The sequence below is a fragment of the Mytilus edulis genome, chromosome 14 (genome assembly GCF_963676685.1).
Source record: "Mytilus edulis chromosome 14, xbMytEdul2.2, whole genome shotgun sequence".
Taxonomy (NCBI): Eukaryota; Metazoa; Mollusca; class Bivalvia; order Mytilida; family Mytilidae; genus Mytilus; species Mytilus edulis.
In genome coordinates this window covers 33,242,685-33,267,120 of record NC_092357.1, presented here as the reverse complement: position 1 = coordinate 33,267,120, position 24,436 = coordinate 33,242,685, and the positions used below count along the sequence as shown (strand labels likewise).

Sequence of the window (24,436 nt, the reverse complement as noted above, 5' to 3'; positions counted from 1 at the left end):
TATAAAATATAAAGTCGTTTATTAAGATTTCCTTATCTAGGAAAAATTGAGAAAAAATACCATCAATTTGAAAACAATATCACAATATTCATATCTTCCATTTTAAATCTCGGCTAAGAGCAGAGACACTTAACCATATACAAAGTAGGTAAAAGTCAGGATTTTCCTAGAGTAGATTGTCTTCTTTCCTCTTCAATGTTAACTCGCCAGTTGGTGATTCAAATTGTATTTTTCCGTCTGAAAAGTAAAATTTTGCTATTTCATCAATAAAGACACATTTTCATTCTCAATTTTAAAGTATATCAAAATGGTTTATCAATTCACGAAAAATATAAAAGAAATATTTAATTAACAAAGACGGTTTGTCGACATATAAGATGTTGTGATATAGACATTCTACCATAAGGTTTAACTTCTGTGTGATACTGATTTCAATAAGATTCTGAAAGAAGCATTGATATTTTTTATGTTCGATGCATTCAAAGGAATAGTAGGTTTCCTCTGTCATTGATTCTGTGACTGTTAAAACGTGACGATACCTACAAAAAAGTCCGAATATCATTTTCAGTAATAAATTGGACAATTCAAATTTAATAGATTGTAGATACATGTATTGCATTTATACCATAACAACTTCTGTTCAGTTTTTACTGTCAACAAAACAAACTTACTTACATAAATACAGACATGACAGATGTCAATGTAATTGGCAGAATAAGAAAACAAAACTCATTTATCACTCAATACATACAAAAACAAAGGGCAGGGGAGTCCCAAAAGTCTTCAATGATACTCTGTTGTTAACATAAAAAGTGTCTGTTCAAAATACAATAATTACTTTAAAAAATCTTGATGTAGAAAACTCTATATAAATGTTAGAAACAAAATAATACGGTTTTTTCATGATCGTGCAATTTTGTTGTGTGGTTTCAGAGGAATTGCGATGACAAACTGTTGAAGTAGTCTATTGACGTAACTACGTTCAAATAAGCGAAACTCCTAGACATAATTGTATCGTTATTTCCTGTCGATTTGCATATCTTCGAAGTATGTCTAAAAAGGTTTCATGAAATTATGTTGTGTGGTTACATAGAAGTTGCGATGACAAACTGTTGAAGTAGTCTATTGACGTAACTACGTTCAAAAGAGCGTAACTCCTAGACATAATTGTATCGTTATTTCCTGTCGATTTGCATATCTTCGAAGTATGTCTAAAAAGGTTTCATGAAATTATGTTGTGTGGTTACATAGAAGTTGCGATGACAAACTGTTGAAGTAGTCTATTGACGTAACTACGTTCAAAAGAGCGTAACTCCTAGACATAATTGCATCGTTATTTCCTGTCGATTTGCACATCTTCATATTATGTCTAGAAAGGTTTCATGAAATTCTGTTGTGTGGTTACATAGAAGTTGCGATGACAAACTGTTGAAGTAGTCTATTGACGTAACTACGTTCAAAAGAGCGTAACTCCTAGACATAATTGCATCGTTATTTCCTGTCGATTTGCATATCTTCATAGTATGTCTAAAAAGGTTTCATGAAATTCTGTTGTGTGGTAACATAGGATCCGGAAATGCGATGACAAACTGTTGCAGCGGTATATTGAAGCAACTAATTTCAAAGGGGCGTAACTCCTAGAAAAATAATTGAATCATAATTTCCTAACGAAATGCACATATATGTAGTACATATAGTATGACCTTATTATCTGTAAAGTTTTGTGAAATTCTGTTGTGTGGTTTCAGAGGAGTTGCGATGACAAACTGTTGAAGTAGTATATTGACGCAACTACGTTCAAAGGAGCGTAACTCCTAGACATAATTGCATCGTTATTTCCTGTCGATTTGCACATCTTCATATTATGTCTAGAAAGGTTTCATGAAATTATGTTGTGTGGTTACATAGAAGTTGCGATGACAAACTGTTGCAGTAGTCTATTGAAGCAAATAAGTCCAAAAGGGCGTAACTCCTAGAAAAATTGAATCGTTATTTCCTGTCGATATGAACATCTGTATAGTACATTTGTATGACCTTATTATCTAAAAAGGTTTCATGAAATTCTGTTTTGTGGTTTCAGAGGAATTCTGATGACAAACTACTGCAGTAGTATACTGAGGCAAATGAGTTCAAAGGGGCGTAACTAAAAAAAATGAATCGTAATTTCCTGTAGATATGCAAATCTACATAGTATGTCCTTATTATCTAATAAGGTTTCAAGAAATTTTGTTGTGTGGTTTCAGACGAGTTGCGATGACAAACTGTTGCAAAAGTATATTGAAGCAAATAAATTCGAACTAGTGTAACTCCTAGATAAAATTGAATCGTTATTTCCAGTCAATATGCACATTAACATAGTGTATCCTTAATATCTAAAAAGGTATCATGACATTCTGTTGTGATGTTTCATAGGAGTTTCAATGACAAACTGTTGCAGTCGTTTATTGAAGCAAATAAGTTCAAAGGAGTGAAACTGCTAGAAAAAAAAATAATACTATTTCCTGTCGATATGCACATCTGCATAGTATGTCCTTATTATCTAAAAAGGTTTCATGAAATGATGTTGTGTGGTTTCAGAGTAGATGCGATAACAAGAAAAAGGACTGACGGACGGACGGACGGGTCAAACATAAAATACACTGCGAATTTTCCGTTGCGTGGGGTACATGTATAATAAGAAATGAAAATGTCTTACAGAAATTACGAATACATGTATAGACGAAAACCAAACCGAAAAATAATCATTTGAACAATGCATTGAGTTCCACAAATGAAATTTAGCAGAGGTTCTTCAAAGGGCAAATAGTAAACAGGTTATTCACATTCTAAATTAAAGTAACATAATAAGAAAACTTCTCAAACTGCACAGTGTGGAACGGTGTTACGTTTGTTTGCTAGCAAACTATATTTTTGTACCGTTTCAATAATCATATAAAGTGTTTTAACAATAAATAATCAAAACATACTGAAGCAGTAACTGACATTGAACTAGTGATTAATATACTCTGAAACATGCTTTCATCAAGTATGTTTTGATTTTATCAATCGTAAAGTAGTATGTATTGGTTCGTTGATAGTATTGTAACATTATGTACATACTTTGTCCTAATACCTCTTCATTACGGGCTTATTTGTATTTCAACAACTGTGTAAGGTATCCTGTTACCAAAACTCTTGTTCTTTATACATATAAATATAACATGAATAAGATTGGTTGATTAATTACGAGTATTTTATAGACAAGGATCTGAACTATACATACGTAACAGTTGTCAGTGGTCAGATCATCCCCATAATTTGATTACTTACACAAATACGCCAAGAACATTTGATCACCTTCAATGTTGTCATTTGGGTCTGAAGATTTGCAGTTACACCACATGTCTAAAATTGAATCGATAGTAGTCTTTTTATTATAATCTGACTTTTAAATTGTTATGTTTGTTTATTGAACAATCAAATATTCTTGATTTAAAAACAATATTGTAACACTTTTAGGTAAAAAAAAATATAAGGTATATGTATATGTGTATATGGTGCGTGTTACGTGCACACGTGTTTCAAGAAAATGCCTGTACGAAGAGTTGTTATCCATTCGTTTAATGTGTTTGAGCTTTTTCCCCTTTGTTTAGATACTTTCCGTTTCCTCGGAGTTCTGTATTTTTGTAAAATAAAATTGTCATAGAGTCACAACATTTTTCATGGCTGTTATACTTATTCTTATTTCATAATTGTCTGGCCGGACTATTTTTAGATTTTTAATGGTTTGCCGACATAGATGAGTGAAGCCTTTTTCATCTGATTTTTATAGTTCGTTCTTATGTTGTACTGTTATACCACTGTCCCAGGTTAGGTTTTTTTTTTACATAAATGAGGCCGTTAGTTTTCTCGTTTCAATTGTTTTACATTGTCTTATCGGGGCCTTTTATAGCTGACTATATGCGGTATGGGCGTTGCTAATTGTTGAAGGCCGTACGGTGACCTATAATTGTTAATGTTTGTGTCATTTTGGTCTTTTGTCGATAGTTGTCTCATTGGCAATCATACCACATCTTCTTTTTTATAGATCTCTATCTGGGAAATATGAGGTAAAATAAACAATTGTCAAACCAGGATGGACAGAAGTATCATTATTCCAAATTGTATGCAATAACTGTGAAAGATAGACTAGCATTGACAAAAACCAGTTGTAGCCTTATCATATTTTATATGACTGTCAATGTTTTTGCATAACTGATTATGTTTCGCGTAATTTGGTGGAAGCCACTTGATGCTCGATTGATTTACTGTAATCTAATTAAAACTCATCTTTATATATACATATCTTTATAAGCATATGAAATCTTTTTTTTTAAAGTGGCACCAAAACGCACAAAAGAAAAAGATTGTAAGAAAATGCCCTTGTGTTTACAAAATATTCCCTAAACATTTAAACTATGTTCGATCAATTTACTGTGTTTGCCAAATATTCCAGAATATTTGATATTTTCAAATGCATGTCAATTTGGAAGATACATTTGAGACGCAAACTTGTATTAATATATTTTCATTAATTTGATATTACTTTTCTCAAATTTAGAATAATTCCTAGTCACAACTGTTTGCTAATATTTAACGACATTATTTAATTCAACTAGTGCGCTTACAAAATTGTCCGTCACTTTTTAACTTTTATATATCGAAAAAAAATTAAAACAATTCCCAATTTTTTGCCAAGCACATTTAACTTTAGCTACTCTTGACACGGTTTATAAACATTAGATACAAGTTCTCTAACTATAACATTAGTGACTCAGTTTAACGCAATTTAGGCATGTGCTAATTTCTAATCTTTTAAACATAGATCATCTATCTCTTTTCATGGCTTCCACTTCAAAGAGGTTTTTTTCTGGTTGTATCAATTTTGTTTTATTTCGCAAACATAGATTAACTCTACAATACAACAATTATACACACGTGAAGTGTATTTCTATTTATCTTACCTCCTATACATTTCTAGGAATATGATTGGTTAAAAGCGTCCTCGTGAAGACCGTGTATATTCAATATTAGGTTAGTAGGGAGGCGGGGCTTAATTCAATACATGGTTAGTACTTGTAGCAGTGGATTTACGACTTTGGAACTGTTTGATTATTTAAAAGTATTAAAAGTTCTGTTTAATATTGTCATATCAAGGTTGTTGATAATAAATAGTTATAGTTTGCATTATTTGTTTACTTCAGAACAATTGAAGAAGGTTCTTAAAATTGAAAAGTTGCTAAATACTTTTGAATAAACAATAAAACGAAAACTGTTTCTTCATATTTACTTACATTTTCGTCGATGACAATAACAAATAATCAACAATACAGTGATGATCATCAGGCTAGTTGGAATAATGGCAGCAATCAATATATTCGTCTGTTGACTTGATTCTGGAAGATAAGTATTTTACTGATATTGTGTGCATACATGTAGGTATAGTTAAATAATACTGTATATCAATTGATACTCGTATGAAGGTAAAAGAGCGAAATATGTTCCTAAATGAATTCTTTTCGTAGCTTTTTATTTGTGAATCTGTTGTTTTCCGTAAAATACAATTTCAATATAGAAAAAAATCAAGTTGTTTGTAAAGAATATCAAAATTCTTTGTTGGTAAATAGCTCATACTAGCAAACAGTATTCTATTGGAATGAAACACATTCGATTATGTGTATATATAAACACAACGTATGTGGTTGTGAACTGATATTGAGCACAGTACAGACAAACACATGTAAAAGAGGGACGAAAGATACCAAAGGGACAGTCAAACTCATAAATCTAAAACAAACTGACAACGCCATGGCTAAAAATGAAAAAGACAAACAGAAAAACAATAGTGCACATAACACAACATAGAAAACTAAAGAATAAACAACACGAACCCCACCAAAAACTAGGGGTGATCTCAGGTGCTCCGGAAGGGTAAGCAGATCCTGCTCCACATGCGGCACCCGTCGTGTTGCTTATGTGATTACAAATCCGGTAAATAGTCTAATTCGGTAGGTCAAATTCGTGAAAGGGAAGGGGATTGTAGTTACGACGTGAGGAACATATCCGATATCATTTGTGAAATGGTTATTCCATAACGGTCAACCAACTCGTGATGGCGTCCGTAAAATTTACGAAGGGATGATTTCAACTTCACCATTTGGAACTCTTGATTTAATAGCTTCCTTGTGAGCAGTAACCCTCTATCAAGAAAATCATGATAGGAAATGCAAGCACGGGAATATCGTATCATTTGAGAGATATATACCCCGTATGCAGGTGCTGCTGGAATGTTGCTACTTAGAAATGGAAAGTTCACAATTGGAAAGCTGAAATCATCTCTTTTGTCGTAAAGTTTTGTCTTCAACCGACCCTCATTGTCAATTTCTAGATGTAAGTCAAGATATGAAGCTGACTTAACTGTATCTGTAGTATCCTTTATCTCCAATTCGATGGGATAGATGCGTTCCACATAGTCACCAAATTTTGAATTGTTTAGTGAAAGAACGTCATCTATATAGCGGAAAGTAGAGTTAAAGGATATTGCTAACTTCTTATCTTTCTTCCTAAGAAGTTCCTGCATGAAGTCAGCCTCATAATAATAAAGAAACAAGTCAGCAAGTAGAGGGGCACAGTTTGTTCCCATTGGTATGCCGACAGTCTGTTGAAAAACACGTCCTCCGAACGTAACAAATATGTTGTCAATCAAGAAATCAAGCATCTTGATAATATCGGTTTCAGAGAATTTTTTGTTTGAATCAGAGTGATTCTTTACAAAGTAGGATTTATCCCTCCCTAAGACAAGATACTTGTATCTACGTTGGCCATTCTTTTTTATGAAGCAAAGTAATACCAGCTCTTTTAATTTGTCTTTAAGTTTGGAATGTGGAATACTTGTGTAAAGAGTAGAGAAGTCAAATGTTTTAATACTGTTACAAGATGAAAGAGAGTTAGATTGTATGTACTCTAAAAGATCTTTGGAATTTTTAAGTATCCACATCTGATTCACGCCACCTCTAGAATAGGCAGTTTCACAATAACTTTGAAGCCCGTCTTTGATTGCTGATAAAATGGATGTTAATAATTTAGAAAGAGGTTTTGTGGAGCACTTGGAAGACCCAGCAATATACCGCTGTTTGTAAGGACACTTATGTAGTTTAGGTATCCAATACAGTGATGGAAGATCCAGTTCTTCATCTTTGGTTGAAATACCAAAGGAACAAAGAACAGACCTATGATTATCCAGGATTTCCTCTTTGGTAAGTGTCGTGAGGGTATATGTTGAGTTTCCAAGTGAATTGTCTATACCTAATTCGTTTATCAAGCAATTAATGTAATGACTTTTACAGACAAAAACGATGTTATTTGGGGCTTTGTCTGCGGGGACAACAACATATTTATCATGGAGGTCGGATAGGTGTTTAGCAACATTTGGGTCTTTAAAAATTGACGTAGCATGGGCATTGATGGACCCATTCAGTTTCTTAATTCTGATTTGTATTAAGGACCTCACTGCCTTTATCCATTCGGATAGAGTGTCTACGTCTTCCTTCTCGCGCTTAGCCCATTGCCTGGCATAATCCTCGACTGAATCCATCAAAATTTTAAAGTTGTATTTCCAATTGATGGATTTAGGCTCACGATATTTCGGACCTTTCGATAACACGTTTCGTAGAGAAGTGTTATTAACAATGTTAAGGTCACCGGTAATAACGTGGCCAGCGGGATTATATGTGAATTGGGAACTAGCACAAGTGCAATCAGGAGGTTTAGACTTGAAGTCGTCAATATCGAGATCCTGCAAAACGCGTTTGTAATTGAAAATTTTAGTTGCAATAGGTTTGGTATAGGTATAAGAAATTATTGGTACAGACTGGTCTTTAAAATAAGGAGGTATTTTCGATTGAACTAATTTATGATGAAGGATATTGCCAAGGTTGACGCCATCGAGACCTTTGTTGGCAAAGGAAAGATTTAGAAAATATCTTTTCTCTTTTTCATCTTTTCCAATGCGAACTGGCTTGAAAAGTCTGTGACTTGCAATATCCGAAATTATAGCTTGAAGTTTGTATTGGTTTGAATGAGGGTTTGTAACAGTGGATTCCAAACATAAATTGAACAGAGAATGAAGTTTTGAAAGGGGTAATGAATAAAGTTTCGTGCGAATGTGATGAATACCTAACGGTTTTTGTATGAATGGCAGCAAGTCATTAATAGAGACATCATGCAGAGAGGGTGATGTATAATGACGATGACCATGACTGCGTCTACGTCGAGGAGTCGAGTTGAAAATATTCATCACATTCACCGAGTTACACGAAGGACTAGATAGAATACCTATACCATCAATTTTGTCATTGCAGCCATACGGTGTTGCAGTTCCCAATTGTCTAATCCAGTAGTCTTCTTTTTGTCTACGGAGAGTCGTTGAAAGATTAGGATTGTTAGAGCTATGGTATATCTTTTCGATAATGCGAACTGTCATAGAAACGATGGAATGATCGGGCTGATTGAAATGCTGGTATAGAATGTCGTTAGCATTGAGGTTAATGTCTGATCTATGACCGCACATCCGTTTGTTTAGCCTTCCTTTCGTTTCACCGACGTATACCAATCCGCAAAGGTTGCACTCTAATCCGTAAACGACATTTATCGATTTACAATTCAGATCATCGTAACTTCTGGTAAAATATGACTTTTTGGTCAAATTGCTAGTGAATTCAGCATCTGTAATTAAAATAGCACAAGTTTTGCAGCCTTTGGTCTCACATTTTGAAATGCGACAGTGTTGTACTGTGTCATCAAAAACCAAAATGTCTTTAAGGAGAACTGAACATGGCTGTATATGTGTAATGTTGCTGCTGTCACTAGGACGATGATCTGAATGAGTCGTGTTTGGGATATTTGTCATGTCTGGTGATGAGGGGACACCTGCCGTATCAGACGACACCGTGTCCATGGTGACGTCTGTTTCGGACCTTTTTATACTGGGCGACGTCCGAGCCAGTTTCCTGTTAGTTCTTCGTAAGTTCATGCAATTGTAGTTTTGCTACTGGGCGGATGATGTCCTCGGGGACAAAATGTCCACCAGCAGAGACATCGACCCAGTGGTAATAAAAGAGGGACGAAAGATACCAAAGGGACAGTCAAACTCATAAATCTAAAACAAACTGACAACGCCATGGCTAAAAATGAAAAAGACAAACAGAAAAACAATAGTACACATAACACAACATAGAAAACTAAAGAATAAACAACACGAACCCCACCAAAAACTAGGGGTGATCTCAGGTGCTCCGGAAGGGTAAGCAGATCCTGCTCCACATGCGGCACCCGTCGTGTTGCTTATGTGATTACAAATCCGGTAAATAGTCTAATTCGGTAGGTCAAATTCGTGAAAGGGAAGGGGATTGTAGTTACGACGTGAGGAACATATCCGATATCATTTGTGAAATGGTTATTCCATAACGGTCAACCAACTCGTGATGGCGTCCGTAAAATTTACGAAGGGATGATTTCAACTTCACCATTTGGAACTCTTGATTTAATAGCTTCCTTGTGAGCAGTAACCCTCTATCAAGAAAATCATGATAGGAAATGCAAGCACGGGAATATCGTATCATTTGAGAGATATATACCCCGTATGCAGGTGCTGCTGGAATGTTGCTACTTAGAAATGGAAAGTTCACAATTGGAAAGCTGAAATCATCTCTTTTGTCGTAAAGTTTTGTCTTCAACCGACCCTCATTGTCATACATGTTGCATTATAATAGTCTTTAGACTTTTTTTAAATTGTTACAGATGTAAGTTAAAGTGTACACATTGACTGATGTCATTTCATAAAATATATTTCTTTTCCTTTGAAACATTTCAGTATGTGCATGTCGGTCTGCATTAAAAGAAGTCATACATAACTGTATGACTTCTTTTAATGCAGACCGACATGCACATACTGAAATGTTTCAAAGGAAAAGAAATATATTTTATGAAATGACATCAGTCAATGTGTACACTTTAACTTACATCTGTAACAATTTAAAAAAAGTCTAAAGACTATTATAATGCAACATCGTTTGTGGTGTTCATTTTGATTGGGTAACGTTACAAATTCTCATGGCATCAACTCACAATTGAAATTTGACACGCAAGCGTAGACGACGTATGGCAACTTTAAATGTATGACATAGCTTTGTGTTCCGTTAGTCTTATTAGAATGGAGATAAAAATATTGTACTTTAAGCTCCAACGGCATTCTTCGGTGATTTAATGGTCTCAACTACCTCTTTACTGACGAGTTGCCAGTAAACTCAATATGCTACTACATGTATCAAATTACTAATGAATGCCGTCGGTGCTTCAAATGCAATACAGTTATCTTCTTAATATATGTATTTCATATTTACTTTGACAAGGTAGAGTGCTGTTAACCACAGTAAAATTTGTTGTGCCAACTGTGCAATGGATTGAAATGTTTTGATAACAGTTATCTTTAATCTGGTACTGAAACTGCAGATTTGATTTGTAAAATATTCCAATTCTTTCAGTTGCGACTGATAGGCTGTACGATATGTCAGAACCCTGCAAAATAGTAAATGTTGGATTTCTATGCGAAATATTCATGATTCAAAAAACCTTTTTAAGAGAAGATAAATATGACGATAGTCAATATATTGGTATTCGCACTGAATATGCATGTAAACGATTGTAGTACTCATTTTAAAATATAAACAATTCGGTTACAAATATGAAGGAAATAATATAAAAAAGAATAAAAAAGGTTGTGTTTATCATTTGATAAAAAAGAAATTGAAAGTACTAACAGGTATGTTGTGGTATAATTAAAAAATGAGAAGATTTGAAGACAATTAAAGCATTTATCATAGATACATGTATTGTGATCGTGAATTTCCCCACAAAACGAAATAGTTTCAAGCTTTGACATCAGGATGCAATATCTGGTTACATTAGCATGACATTAAACTTGTAACTTTTTATATATTGTAGATAAAGAATTTTACAAATACCTACAATGTAATGTTATGGACAACTTCTAACATGGTCTTAATTTCTGTTCCTAGATACCGAACGAACGCAAATATACAGGGGTCACACATTACTAAACATTGTTTAACAAAAAATAATAGAAACCCTTTCCCAAGTTGCTAAATAACGAAAACGAATAAGAACAAAAATAAAAAAAAAATTATTTTTGTCATAAGCATAATTATTAGAACGACTAGAAAATTCACCAGCAACAAAAGTTTTCCAATACATTTAGTTGAACATTTGGTTTAAATTACAAAAGCTATATTTAGACACTTACATCATCTGTAGCAAAGCATATTGGAATAGGATAAACCTTATTAAAGATTATATTGGCCGTCGCCTTTTGATTTCTGTCAATATGTAATTTAACTGGGATGTCTTCTGTGGGATGATCTAAAAGAAAAAAAAAAGTCATTACATAACAAAAAAATCTCAAATGATTTAATAAACAGAAAAATAGTTTTAGCAACTCTTTCCTATTACACGTTATTTCGTTTCTTCAATGCAACATCAACATATCAAAGAAAGCTTATTGTTATCAAATACAGCAACATTATAACGTTACAAGCATATCTATTAATCAAGCATAAAGCATCATAATATAAAATTCTTAATTCTTGAAGAACCAGACGTTATTTCAACATAAAATAAATTGATTCTTCATGCGTTTAAAACGTTTCATAAAACATAAACATTATCTGGTCTCAGTACGACATGCAGATAACTGGGGAGCAAACAAGAAAGGGATAAGCCTCATTGTCGGTAGTTAAAAAATTAACATAAAAAAGCAGGTAACTGTTTTATTATAAACTTAAGAAGCAATATTCTTACTTTCAATCAATTTCTGATCTTAAAAGAGAGACAAATGATACCAGAGGAACCATCAAACTTATAAGTCGAAAAAATACCAAGGCTACAGCCAAAAAACGAAAGAGAACAACAGAAAAACAATAGTAAACAAAAAACAATACAAACATTACAGTTTGGTATAAAAAAAATCATACGTAGATCATTCCATTTTCTTTTATTATCTAAAATAGTAAAAACCTAGGAGCTGCGTTATGCTTTAACCTTGTTGGTATCTTGAGAGAAACATTAATGACCAGATGTTTATGCACAGTATTTTCACTGTTTTGTTTTATATGAATCACATGGAATAACTACAAACGCTAAATTAAAATTTTGAATAAATTGTTGATCAAGTTCAAAACAATTTCAACAATTCCTACATTTTACGTCATAATTCCGTCCGATAAGTGAAAATTGTGCAAACATATAGTTCCTAATTTGTGCTTTGTTTTGCTGTAAGAACCTTCAACACTAGCTTGACTATCAAGAAACACGCTACGTACATTCAAAATCTGTCGAATTCAGAGTCAGAACCTTGCTATCTGTATCAAAGCCGTATGTACACTCGTATGGTATGTTAACGTCTTCTTCTGTAAAGTTTTTAATAGTCAGAATTGAAGTTTGTGTTGAAACATTTAAATATTCTTCATATTTTGCACTGTTTAATGAGACACTGTTCATAACTATCAGGTCATAATGTGTTCCCTTCGTCCATTTTCTTGTAAATGCATTACAACACGGAACATTGTTACAGAATTTGCAATATAATTTTACATTTGTCCCAAACACAACTGGTTTAGATGATAGTTTCCATGATACACAACCTGGAAATAAAATTACAAGGCTGAGAAAATATTATGTCAGCAGTTGTATCAATTGATTCAGTACAAGGAGATACTATCCGATGAAATACTTGTATATTGCTATAAAAAATCAGATGTGGTATGAACACCAATGAGAAAACTCTGCACTAGAGACCACATGACACAGAAATTAACAAGTATAGGCCACAGTACAACTTTCAACAATGAGCAAAGCCATTACCGCATAGTCAGCTATAATAGGCCCGAAAATGACAAATGGATAAAACAATAAAAAAAAAAGATAACAAAAATATTTAGCTCCGAGGAAAATTTAATCCTTTAGTCCCTACTCAGATTGCAGAATCAAATGACAAAACACATCAAACAAATGGACGACAACTGTATTTACAACGATGCGTGAACAAAACAGACATACTAAATAAAAGTCAAAATATGGGTACAGCAGTCATCATTGTGTAAAAATCTCAAAACAGACAATCCTTTACAAAATCGCACAAAAGAATCTATCAAATTAAAAAAAAAATTAGTTGCTTTGCGTTTCTAACGTCAGCAAATGTAAACACACACAGAAAGAAAATGTGCCGTTCAATGTTTATTAAAAAAAAATACATTGGGAATGGTGGTATACAGGGTTAAAAAATCAAAAGTTCTGTTAATATCAATTACAGAATTAGACCGCGATTTAAAATTGCCCAGAAGTTCCATTACGCGAATATAATAAATTTGTCGTTTTTCGTTCAAAGTATTTTCAAATTTATAATAGAACAAAAACATAATGACATATAATAGAACAATAACATAATGGCGGGATCTTTTATAGTCACGTTATAAGAACCAAGGAAACACAAAACGTCGCACATACAACGCACACAAGCAAACATGAAAGACAATTCAAACACATTGACGGGATGTTTAAGTACCGAGCACAACGAGACAACTTATGACCTAATTTATGTACAAAATGAACGAAAAACAAAAATGTAACACATCAACAAACTACCATCACTAAGTTAAAGGCTCTTGACTTGAGACAAGCACATAAATAAAGAATGTCGCGGAGTTAAACATGTTAATGGGGTCCCAACCCTCCCCTAACATGGAACAGTGGTGTAACAGTACTTTCCCTCTGGCAGATCCTACACATGGCATCCCTTCAAAGTTACTTTATTGATGTGCATATTGCATGTTTATTTTGTTTATTTGTGTATCTCTTGGAATAATACAGTATTTACTAAAATGGTCAACCGGGGGCAAAATAAATGCCTTCGAAATGTAACGGATCTGATGATTATGCTGGAAACATTTTCATTTACATTTGTTTTTTTCAGTCTATGTCCAATATTTTCAATGTTAATTCAACATGAAATCTGTTCTAATTAAAGAATAAAAATAATAGTCAATAATCGAAAATTTCAATGCATATCATGCCATTCTTCATTTATTGCTAATCTATAGTAAAATTTTTTTTTTTTAAATTAACGCACTTACCTTCCGATACAACAGTACAGTACATAGTCAGAAGCGTAAATACTATTGTTCTAAACTGATAGTTGTCACCTTTTGCCATATAACAACCATACTATTACTGAAAGTAAAGAATATATAGTGATAATTGCATCAGAGGGCAGCCTAAAACAGATAAATCCAAAAACGATGACAGTTGCACAGTTTAAAATATAAGAGAAAACACCACTTTCAGTGAAATCTTTTAATCAAATCTATATTGTAAAAGAATCAAACAAACTCAATATACCGTACACAAACATTGTTTTCGTAAAAATTAATGGTTGGTTAATTGTTTAAAATATCACATCACGGGTGTAGTAAGAATTAAGCAAATTATTTTCAGGCAAGAAAGTTACCAGAAAATCAATTCGTCTCAATTCTTTTTATAAAATATGCACATTTATACTACAGAAATATTGCATAGTTTGAAAAAAACAATCTTCCTGTGAAAAAGATTCCTAAAGCATATGTACATTTTCTGTATTTGGTGATGATAGCCTTAATATTTATAAAATAATGCTGATATGTTCAACCTTTTCTTCAACAAATCTTGATCAGTAGACAAACAAATGATACATGTGCATGTATTGAAACACATACAATACTACTAATAATAAGGAAATCAACTGGTTTTAAAGTAAACAAAATAAATTCACTTGCAAACCAATTTGATCTGATACGGTTTTTCTGATCTTTTCAGTATATTGTTACATCATTGTACGTCTTTCATTTGATTTTCAGTATTATCCACTGCAGTTAATTTAGAACTGTTCAGACAATTGTCGTACTTAATTAATATATGTTTGATATATGTTCAGACTGTTCAGTTGACGTTATTTTCTGTACATTTCAGCGTCATACGCTATCGAACAGTACCAAGCTAGTAGTTTTAAAAGTACCTATTCAACAGCAGTTGGTACTGTAACTTTCACTAGAAGACTTATAACAGGACAGGTTTGGTTTTTTTACAGTCTTCTCATATGATGTTAAGACTGTTATTCCTTTATAGTAATATTTGTCAAAGGATTCTGGAAAAAAACTTTGTTTCGACGGAGACTAATTTAATGAGTTCGAAAAGCGTATGTTAACTATATAGGCAAAAGACAAAAGTCAAGTTATCTTTAAAATATTAAATTGAAACTACAGACTGTAGTGTATCTTCTTAAATGATTATTCAGATAAAAGTTTGTAGTGACTTTGATTTAGCTGTCACTTATTGCGAGTACTCTTCGATGTGTACTTTTAAGTACTACAGTCAATCAAGTTTATGAAGGTAATTCTTTGGAAAAGAAAAAAACTGACCTCAAAAAGTTTATGGACTTCATCTTTTTTTAACATGCTGATTTCAAGCTGATTTTGACAAGTTCATAGTTCATTTAATGTTACTAGTGCATTTCTTATCTTAGCCTTAATCTCATTCTCATATATACAGATAATTTTAATACTATGAACAATGACCAAACCGGATAAGTAAGATAAACAATACATTATTTGGAATAATCAAATATGACTGTATACCTTCCGAAACCTAGCATACTTTTAAAAACCATTGAGACATTCTAATTAAGCGTAGCAACACCACACTCGGCATCTGAACAACATGAAAGTGCGTCTAAAAAAAGTGTCAATTTTATTGTGACCAGAAACCATGTTTCCTAATCTACAGAAACTGTGAATCTAATCGGAGCAGCTTCATCAGTTAAAATCGTGATAACAAATGCTGACGAAAAATGGGGCAGTCTATTTTGATTTGTCATTCCGCGATAACATGCAATATTTGCATTGTTGTATTTCTACTAAAAAATAAATTAAGGCAACCTTACTAAAAATCTTATTTAATCGAAAGATGCCGATGGTAAGGTTTGGTAAATATATAGCAAAAGTACGCAAACAACCTCTATTAACACAATCAAGGGTTTCCAAGTCTACACAAAAAATCGAAAAGAATTTTTTTCAGAAAATGATTTATGATTCAAAATGGTCAGACATGTCAACAGTAGTCAACACTTCGGTGTTGACATGATTTTAATATCGTGGTCATTTTTTATAAATTTCCTGTTTACCAAACTTTGAAATTTTCGAAAAACTAAGGATTTTCTTTTTCCAAGCATAGATTACCTTAGCCGTATTTGGCAAAACTTTTTGGAATTTTGGATCCACAATGCTCTTCAACTTTGTACTTGTTTGGCTTTATAAATATTTTGATATGAGCGTCACTGATGAGTCTTTTGTAGACGACACGCGCGTCTGGCGTACTAAATTATAATCCTGGTACCTTTGATAACTATGTCAAACCTATGTGCCAAACACTGTCTCTCAAGTCCAAGTTACCATATCTAATCAAAAAAACAATATATAAATCCCAATAAATGATCTTAAACCATTTTGATCTTAATTTTCGTTTTTGGTCATTCAACTCTTGAAAGCCTGCGTGGTTTACAGTTCGGGTTTGAAATGGTTTCGTGTGTGCGTTTTTTAGAAGTGTTTCGGACTCGCGATATAATTGTTATATAATTAATTTCCGATCATCAAAATCCGTAGTGCATTATTTTCTCGTTTTTCAATCTTTTAATTTTGTTGGGAGTTTTATAGATATCATATTTGTCGCTTTGACATTTGAGAGAAGAAAAAAAACACATTTAATTTAGTTGTTATTAAATAACAAATTGTTGTTTGTGTGTATATCCACCGTGTTCTATATAATTTAACATGTGACTTTTCCTGAACGAATCAAATTAGTTAAAATATACGAATTAATAATTTCATTTTTAATAGCCCTATGTTACAAATATAATACAACATTAATCGAAAAACAATAATATTTTTTTTTTTGTAATAGAGAATGTTAGCCTTACGTTTGTCCAGTAAGAGGGTTAATATGCTTAGTACATACAGTACGACTAATACAAGTATAGACTTTATTTTGTATATACATGTATATGTGATTCAACAGATTATGAACTATCTACTCTCCATTTTGGGGCATTTAAAACAACCGCCTTGTCTGACAAAATTTATATTCATACATTGACTATTCCAGAAAGACTTGTACATATATACACAACATCGATGATATTGATATGTTGCCATATCTACTCTCGGTTAAAATTTAGATACAATTTAAAAACCAAAGGCAGTTTTTTGGTCAAACTAAACAAAATGTCATTTTACCTTAAGTTTTTAATTTTTGTGTTTTTTTTTTATTTCTCGTTATGATTATAACGATCGACCATATGTATACATATATCATACGACTTTAGTTAGCTATTGAAAATGGCATTATTGATCAATATAAACATTTAAGTAAAGCAATTACCATTAGTATATGATTATAATACATGTAAGCGCTTATTATGTAAAGGAGTATTTTTAATATTTTAAAGGTATATATAACCAATTATTTTTTTCAAACACAAAGAAATATTTTGAACCAAACGTGTATATAAACCAAACTATGTCCTCTTTTTTTTACATTTATGACAGGTCCATAACATATGATCGATAACAACCATTCATTTCGTGAAAACTTTGCCTGCTAATTAAATTTCCTGTTGTATTGCCGGTTTATTTTTTACCTTACATGACCTCAATAAACAATCAACACGGATCACGTTTGAAATCAGTGAAATGATAGACGTTCAAAAGAGCGTTATTTTTTTCAAATTTTTCATTCATTTCTACTTTTTAATTAAAATTTAATCAAAACAGTTGCTAAATGATTTGTTGCATCAAAATATTTGTTTCAGAATCTAACTTCCAAGTTTGTTTTAAGGTCACTACATATGAAAAACATTCCGTGAATAAGAGTATGGGAACAGAATACTTAAAAAGCAGTACATTTCTGAATATTTTGATGAGTTAAAACCATTTCTTTTTTAAATGAAATATGTTTTCCAAAACCTGAGTATCTGGGAAAATATGAAGGCATGCTCTATACTGTATCATGTTATGCTTTATTTTGGCATACGCAATCAAACTACGGTTCAAATAATAATGTTCTATTTATCAAACGTATGTGCATGTAATGGTAAAAACAAATCAATCTACAAAATATTAATGATCAAGAACAGACCATCACATATAGACAGTATTCCACAAGAACCAGTAAAGCTTTTTTAAACGTCGTAGTTGATTATGGATAACAACAAATTGTTCACTCTGTTCATGGTGTCTTTTTGTGTCGGGATCTATAAGTACCCGGCCACGTCCACTTGTATGTTTGTCCATCTGATGAGTTATGCCTTTTTCAACTGCTTTTTATAGTCCGTTCTTATGTTGTACTGTTATACCACTGTCCCATGTTAGGGGGTGGAATCAGTGGTTGTCGTTTGTTTATGTGTTACATATTTGTTATTCGTTCATTTCTTTTTTATAAATAAGGCCGTTAGTTTTCTCGTTTAAATTGTATAACATTGTCTTATCGGGGCGTTTTATAGCTGACTAAGAGGTATGGGCTTTGCTCATTGTTGAAGGCCGTACGGTGACCTATATTTGTTAATGTCTGTGTCATTTTGGTATCTTTTGGACAGTTGTCTCATTGGCATTCATATAACATCTTCTTTTTTTATATTCGCAACACGGAAAATAAAAAAAACATAGGATGTAATGTGTAAAACGACATTGTTCTACTGGATAAAGCATGTAAACCTTTAAAACCGAACCCTTTAAGACCTGTTTGTAAAACACCACCGATAGAACTATTGAATCCATGTTTTTCAAATCATCATAGAGAAGAGAGTATCGACAAAAATCGTGATAGTACAGCAGAAACACAGTATCTCGCCTACTTTTGTTGTTAGTAACAGGCTCAACAAAAAATGGAAAAATAATATCTAAAAAATTCCTCTAGATATTATCTTTTGGTCGTAACAAGCTACTTTCTAAGTTTTCTTTTAAATTAAGGATTATTTATGAATCTTGTTAATGTTTACAAACTTAAAATGCAGGGTTAACTTGAAAACAAACTTAAGCCTATTTATAAGTGACATACGGGAAAACAGGTAGTATTTTTTTTACTGCTTATAGTATCTGAAATATGGACTTGACCACCAAAACTTAACCTTGTTCACTGATTCATGAAATGAGGTCGAAGCAAATGAAAACTATCTGACGGGCATGAGGACCTTGCAAGGAACGCACATATGAAACATACTTATCCTTGTACTTATCATAAGAGAGAATTGAACATTACAAAAAAAAATTAAACCTTTTCAAGTAGTCACTGAACCATGCAAATGAGGTCAAGGACATTAGACATGTGACTGATGCAATTGTGTTCCCAAACTACAAACCTGTATCACTTACATGTGTACCTCCATAACATGCAAAGTAGTGGAACACATTGTACACATCAGTGTAATGGGAAACTTTTACAAATACAACCTTACAACAAATGCTAACAAATGTACAATTAACATGGATTCCACAAACGACGATCTGTCAATTCCCAACTAATCATCCATATTGTGCATGACATTGCATCGAAATTAAAAAGTAACTGCCTAGTAGATATCATCCTACTAGATTTTGAAAAAGCGTTTGATAAAGTGACACACTATCGCCTACCACCTTAACTTGAATACTACGGAGTGAATTCTAAAAAAAAAAGTGTACCAGATCTTTCCTTTAAAACAGAATGCAAAACGCTAGAGTGAGCCGTCTCTGAATAGGAACCAGTACTATCTGGTGTACCCAAATGCACAGTTATTGGACCTCTACTGTTCCTGGCTCACATAAATGACATCTAAGAAACATCAACATAAACAGAGACCTAATTATTTGCAGACGACAGCTGGCCTCCACTATAGAAGCATAAGCAACTAAGGAGAGAGTGATTTATTGCAAAAAGACCCAACACCATTAGAGGACTGGAGGAAGTACGACAAATGAGCTCAAATGCGAAAAAAATAATAATAATCCGATCTTAGAACCGTCATGTAATTACTAACTAACTTCAAACTACATGGAAACACACTAGACACCATTGAAGCTAGCAAACATCTAGAAGTAATGTTCAGCGATAACCTAAGAACCTGCTGTTGGAGTTTTTATTCTCTGAGGGTATCACCAGCCAAGTAGTCAGCACTTATGTATTGAGATGAATTATCTATATGGTCATAATCATAAATCATCTGTCTACACAGCATTGAATTTTTGAAATAGTTAGGCCTTTCTACATAACATTTCCTAAGGAAAAGATTAACTTAGCTGTTTTTGAGAAATTTTTTGGATTTTTTTGTCTTAAGTGATTTCAACTTCGTAATTTATTTGGCCTTTTCATATATTTTTCTAATCCAGTGTCACTGACGAGTCTTTTGTAGACGAAAGGCTCGTCTGGTGCAAAATTAAAATTATTGTCTTGGTATCTATGATGAGTATATTTACAACAACTGGGTCGTTACCACTGCTGGTGTGTGTTTTTTGTCGAGGGTATCAACAGCCTAGAAGTCAGCACTTCTGTGTTGACATGAATTATCATTGATATGGTCATAATCATAAATAAACTGTTGACAAAACAAACTTTGAATGTATGAAAAAGTAAGGTTATACCACAAAAATATATACTGTTGTCTGTTCTATGGTCGGGTTGTTGTCTCTTTGACACATTTCCCATTTCCATTCTCAATTTTATTACCTTAATAGCTGTGCTTGGCAAAACTATTAGGAATTTTTTGTCTTCAATGCTCTTCAACTTCGTATTTGATTTGGCCTTTTTTACATTTTATTAATCAGTTGATGAGTCTTTTGTAGACGAAACGCGCGTCTGGCGAAAATATAAAATTATCATCCTGGTATCTATGATGAGTTTATATCTAAGCTGGGGTAGACATATTGACAATATAGTGGGTATAGGCAACAACTTAATGAGACGAAACATAAAAATATTGCACTAAACCGGATGGAGCAGCAGCATAGTCATCAATAGTAAGACCTTCAGTTGTATATACATGCATTGTATAAGATCCAACATAAAAATAAAGGCAATCGAACAGAAATAACAAATAATTTGTAAACAACAACTATACAGACTGCACACCTAGCTACCTGTGTAACAAATATGGTAAAATCTTTAAAATGGAAAGTCCTTGAAGACTATAACACTAAGGTATGCAATGCAGCTCCATTTGTTTTAATTATAATTCTCATTTTCCAGTTGTTTGTTAATGGTGTCTTTATCACCTATTAGAAACTTTGAAACTTAGAGTAAAAACAAACATATCTTCCAATCAGTATCATGCAATTGACCGTGAGCATTATTTTCACATTCCTTTAACCCGTTTGAAATATTGTGCTCACCATTGCTTTATAATAAGATTTTTCCAATTCACTATAACATTATAATATGTTGGTTTTTTTAGTTATATTCATTCTTTTATCAATTTGTACATTTAAATATTATAATTAAATGCAATAATCATTACAATGAAATAACCTTATTTTCTATTTGATAAAAAAACCTTGCCCTTCACAAATTCTTAAATAAGCATTTAAGACACATCGTCGAGTTAGTCGTATAGTGTCACATGTCCACCTATTATACAAATGAAGATAGTTATGTATTTGCTATCCAGGTGCTATGGTCTATCTCCCTATATATCTTCAATAGTTTACGATATTTCTATAATATACATGGTATATGTGTTTATATCAGAATTATTCTGTTCTATCTCCACGCCCTCTCATTTTGTTTATTTTCTTTGGTTACATCTTCTGACATCAGACTCGGACTTCTCTTGAGCTGAATTTTAATGTGCGTATTGTTATGCGTTTACTTTTCTACATTGGCTAGAGGTATAGGGGGAGGGTTGAGATCTCACAAACATGTTTAACCCCGCCGCATTTTTGCGCCTGTCCCAAGTCAGGAGCCTCTGGCCTTTGTTAGTCTTGTATTATTTTAATTTTAGTTTCTTGTGTAAAATTTGGAAATTAGTATGGCGTTCATTATCACTGAACTAGTATATATTTGTTTAGGGGCCAGCTGAAGGACGCTTCCGGGTGCGGGAATTTCTCGCTACATTGAAGACCTGTTGGTGACCTTCTGCTGTTGTTTTTTTCTACGGTCGGGTTGTTGTCTCTTTGAGACATTCCCCATTTCCATTCTCAATTTTATTAACCAAGAAAACAAAACATTGACCAATGAAACATGAAAATGAGGTCAAGGCCAGATGGACCATACTAGGCAGACATGTACAGCTTAAAATTATTCCATGCAACAAATATAACTGACCTATTGTTTATAGTTGAAGAAAAACAGATCAAACATAAAAGTTCACACTGAGCAATGAACAGTGAAAATGAGGTCAAGGTGAAAAAAAAATGCGAGACTGACATGTACATGATGTACATCATAAAAATAAAAAGACCAAAACTCATAAACTAAGCATTGACCACTGAACCATGAAAATGAGGTCAAGGTCATATGCCACCTGCCAGTTGGATATGTACACCTTACCATCATTTCATACACGAAATATAGTAGACCTACTGCATACAGTATATGAAAATCAGACCAAAATACAAAAAGTTAACTAAAACCACTGAACCGTGAAAGTGAGGTCAAGGTCAGATGACATCTGTCAGTTTGACATGTACACCATACAATCCTTCAATAAACCAAATATATATACTAGACCTATTGCTTATAGTATCTTGGATATGAACTTGACCACCAAAACTTAACCTTGTTCACTGATCCATGAAATGATGTCGAGGTCAAGTGAAAACTGTCTGACGGGCATGAGGACCTTGCAAGGTACGCACATACCATATATAGTTATCCTACTACTCATAATAAGAGAAATTAACATTACAAAAAATGTTAACCTTTTTTCAAGTAGTCACTGAACCATGAAAATGAGGTCAAGGACAATGGTCATGTGACAGACGGAAACTTCGTTACACAAGGCATATATATACAAAGTATGAAGTATCCAGGTCTTCCGCCTTCTAATATATAAAGCTTAAATAAAAAGTTAGCTAACGCCGCCGCCGTCGCCGGATCACTATCCTTATGTCAAGCTGTCTGCGACGAAAGTCGCAGGCTCGACAAAAACTTAACTTTAACCACTGAACCATGAAAATGTTGTCAAGGTCAAGCTCAGATGACACTTGTCAGTTGGACGTGTAAATTTGTACAGTCCTTCCATACACCGAATATACTAGATGTATTGCCTATTGTATCAGGGATACGACTTGACCATCAAAACTTAACCTTCTTCACTGATCCATGAAATGAGTTCGAGGTCCAGTGAAAACTGTCTGACGGACATGAGGACCTTGTCAGGTACGCAAGTACCAAATAAAGTTATCCTATTACTCATGATAAGAGAGAAATTAGCATTGCAAAAGCTGAACTGAACCATGAATATGAGGTCAAGAACAATGGACACGTGACAGACGAACAATTCCTGGCATGATGCATATATATACAAAGTATGAAGCATCCAGTTCTGCCACCTTCTAAATTATAAAGCTTTTAGTGAGTTAACTAACGCCACCGCCGCCGAAGATGGATCATTATCTCTTTGTCGAGCCTTCTGCGACATAGTCGTAGGCTTGACAAAAACTGTAGTTATTGACATCAAATTATATAAAAACTAAAAATTGGTTTCGTAACCATTGCATTGTATAATTGGTTGGTAACGGTAGTAAAAATAATATCAAAAATATATATTTCACTTCTAGGTACAAAATGTACCTGTATCTTTTCATTTAATCCTAAAAATCGACAAATTAACAGTACATGAATTGCCTTATATATATACATTTATTTATTAAGTTAAAATCCTGTAACCAAATTATGCTAATTACAACTAACCAGATAAATGTAGATATTTTGTGTTCAATTATGTGATCAAGTCAACAGAATTTATTTTTGATATTCTCTATTTATGGCAGACAAAAATATCTGAGAACCACCCTCAAATCGACATTAACAGATTCCAAAAAATCAATAGTATTAGTGTATTTTTAACCATATATTTTTCTATTGATTACAATAAGACATACTTGTGAATTAAACACAGCAGTTCCTTGGCCGATTCAAAAACGAATGTCCATGTTTTGGCTCGAATATAATAAGCATGATAAGACGCGTAACAATTATCTTACCTTTCAATTTTTGTGAGACTACTATATCAGATTATAGTACGTTGTACATAATTTAAGTAAGTTTGCTTGTCAAGCACCATTCTTTC

The 24,436-nt window shown here is 33.0% G+C and overlaps 1 protein-coding gene across 2 annotated transcripts; it reads right to left on the bottom strand.

Annotated features, from left to right (window-relative positions):
• Nucleotides 1-24,436, bottom strand: LOC139502548 (uncharacterized). Of its 2 annotated transcripts, none has more exons than XM_071292042.1 (8): nt 24,351-24,436; nt 14,223-14,319; nt 12,414-12,734; nt 11,339-11,454; nt 10,419-10,593; nt 5,313-5,414; nt 3,263-3,384; nt 1-237 (listed from the first exon to the last, which is right to left on the bottom strand). In XM_071292042.1, the coding sequence occupies exons 2-7, from the start codon at nt 14,299-14,301 to the stop codon at nt 3,302-3,304; spliced, it is 876 nt and encodes a 291-aa protein (XP_071148143.1). In that variant the 5' UTR covers nt 14,302-14,319; nt 24,351-24,436; the 3' UTR covers nt 1-237; nt 3,263-3,301. The 2 variants fall into 2 exon arrangements, with proteins under 2 accessions (XP_071148143.1, XP_071148142.1); XM_071292041.1 differs by having other exon boundaries at nt 3,310-3,384; nt 24,351-24,368.

Coding starts and splice junctions, on each gene's coding strand:
- LOC139502548 (XM_071292041.1), bottom strand. CDS start 14,301: ATGGCAAAAGGTGACAACTATCAGTTTAGAACAATAGTATTTACGCTT. Junction 3,385..5,312: donor TTATTGTCATCGACGAAAAT/GTAAGTAAATAT, acceptor ATTCAATTTTAG/ACATGTGGTGTAACTGCAAA. Junction 238..3,309: donor AATGTTCTTGGCGTATTTGT/GTAAGTAATCAA, acceptor TTTACTTTTCAG/ACGGAAAAATACAATTTGAA.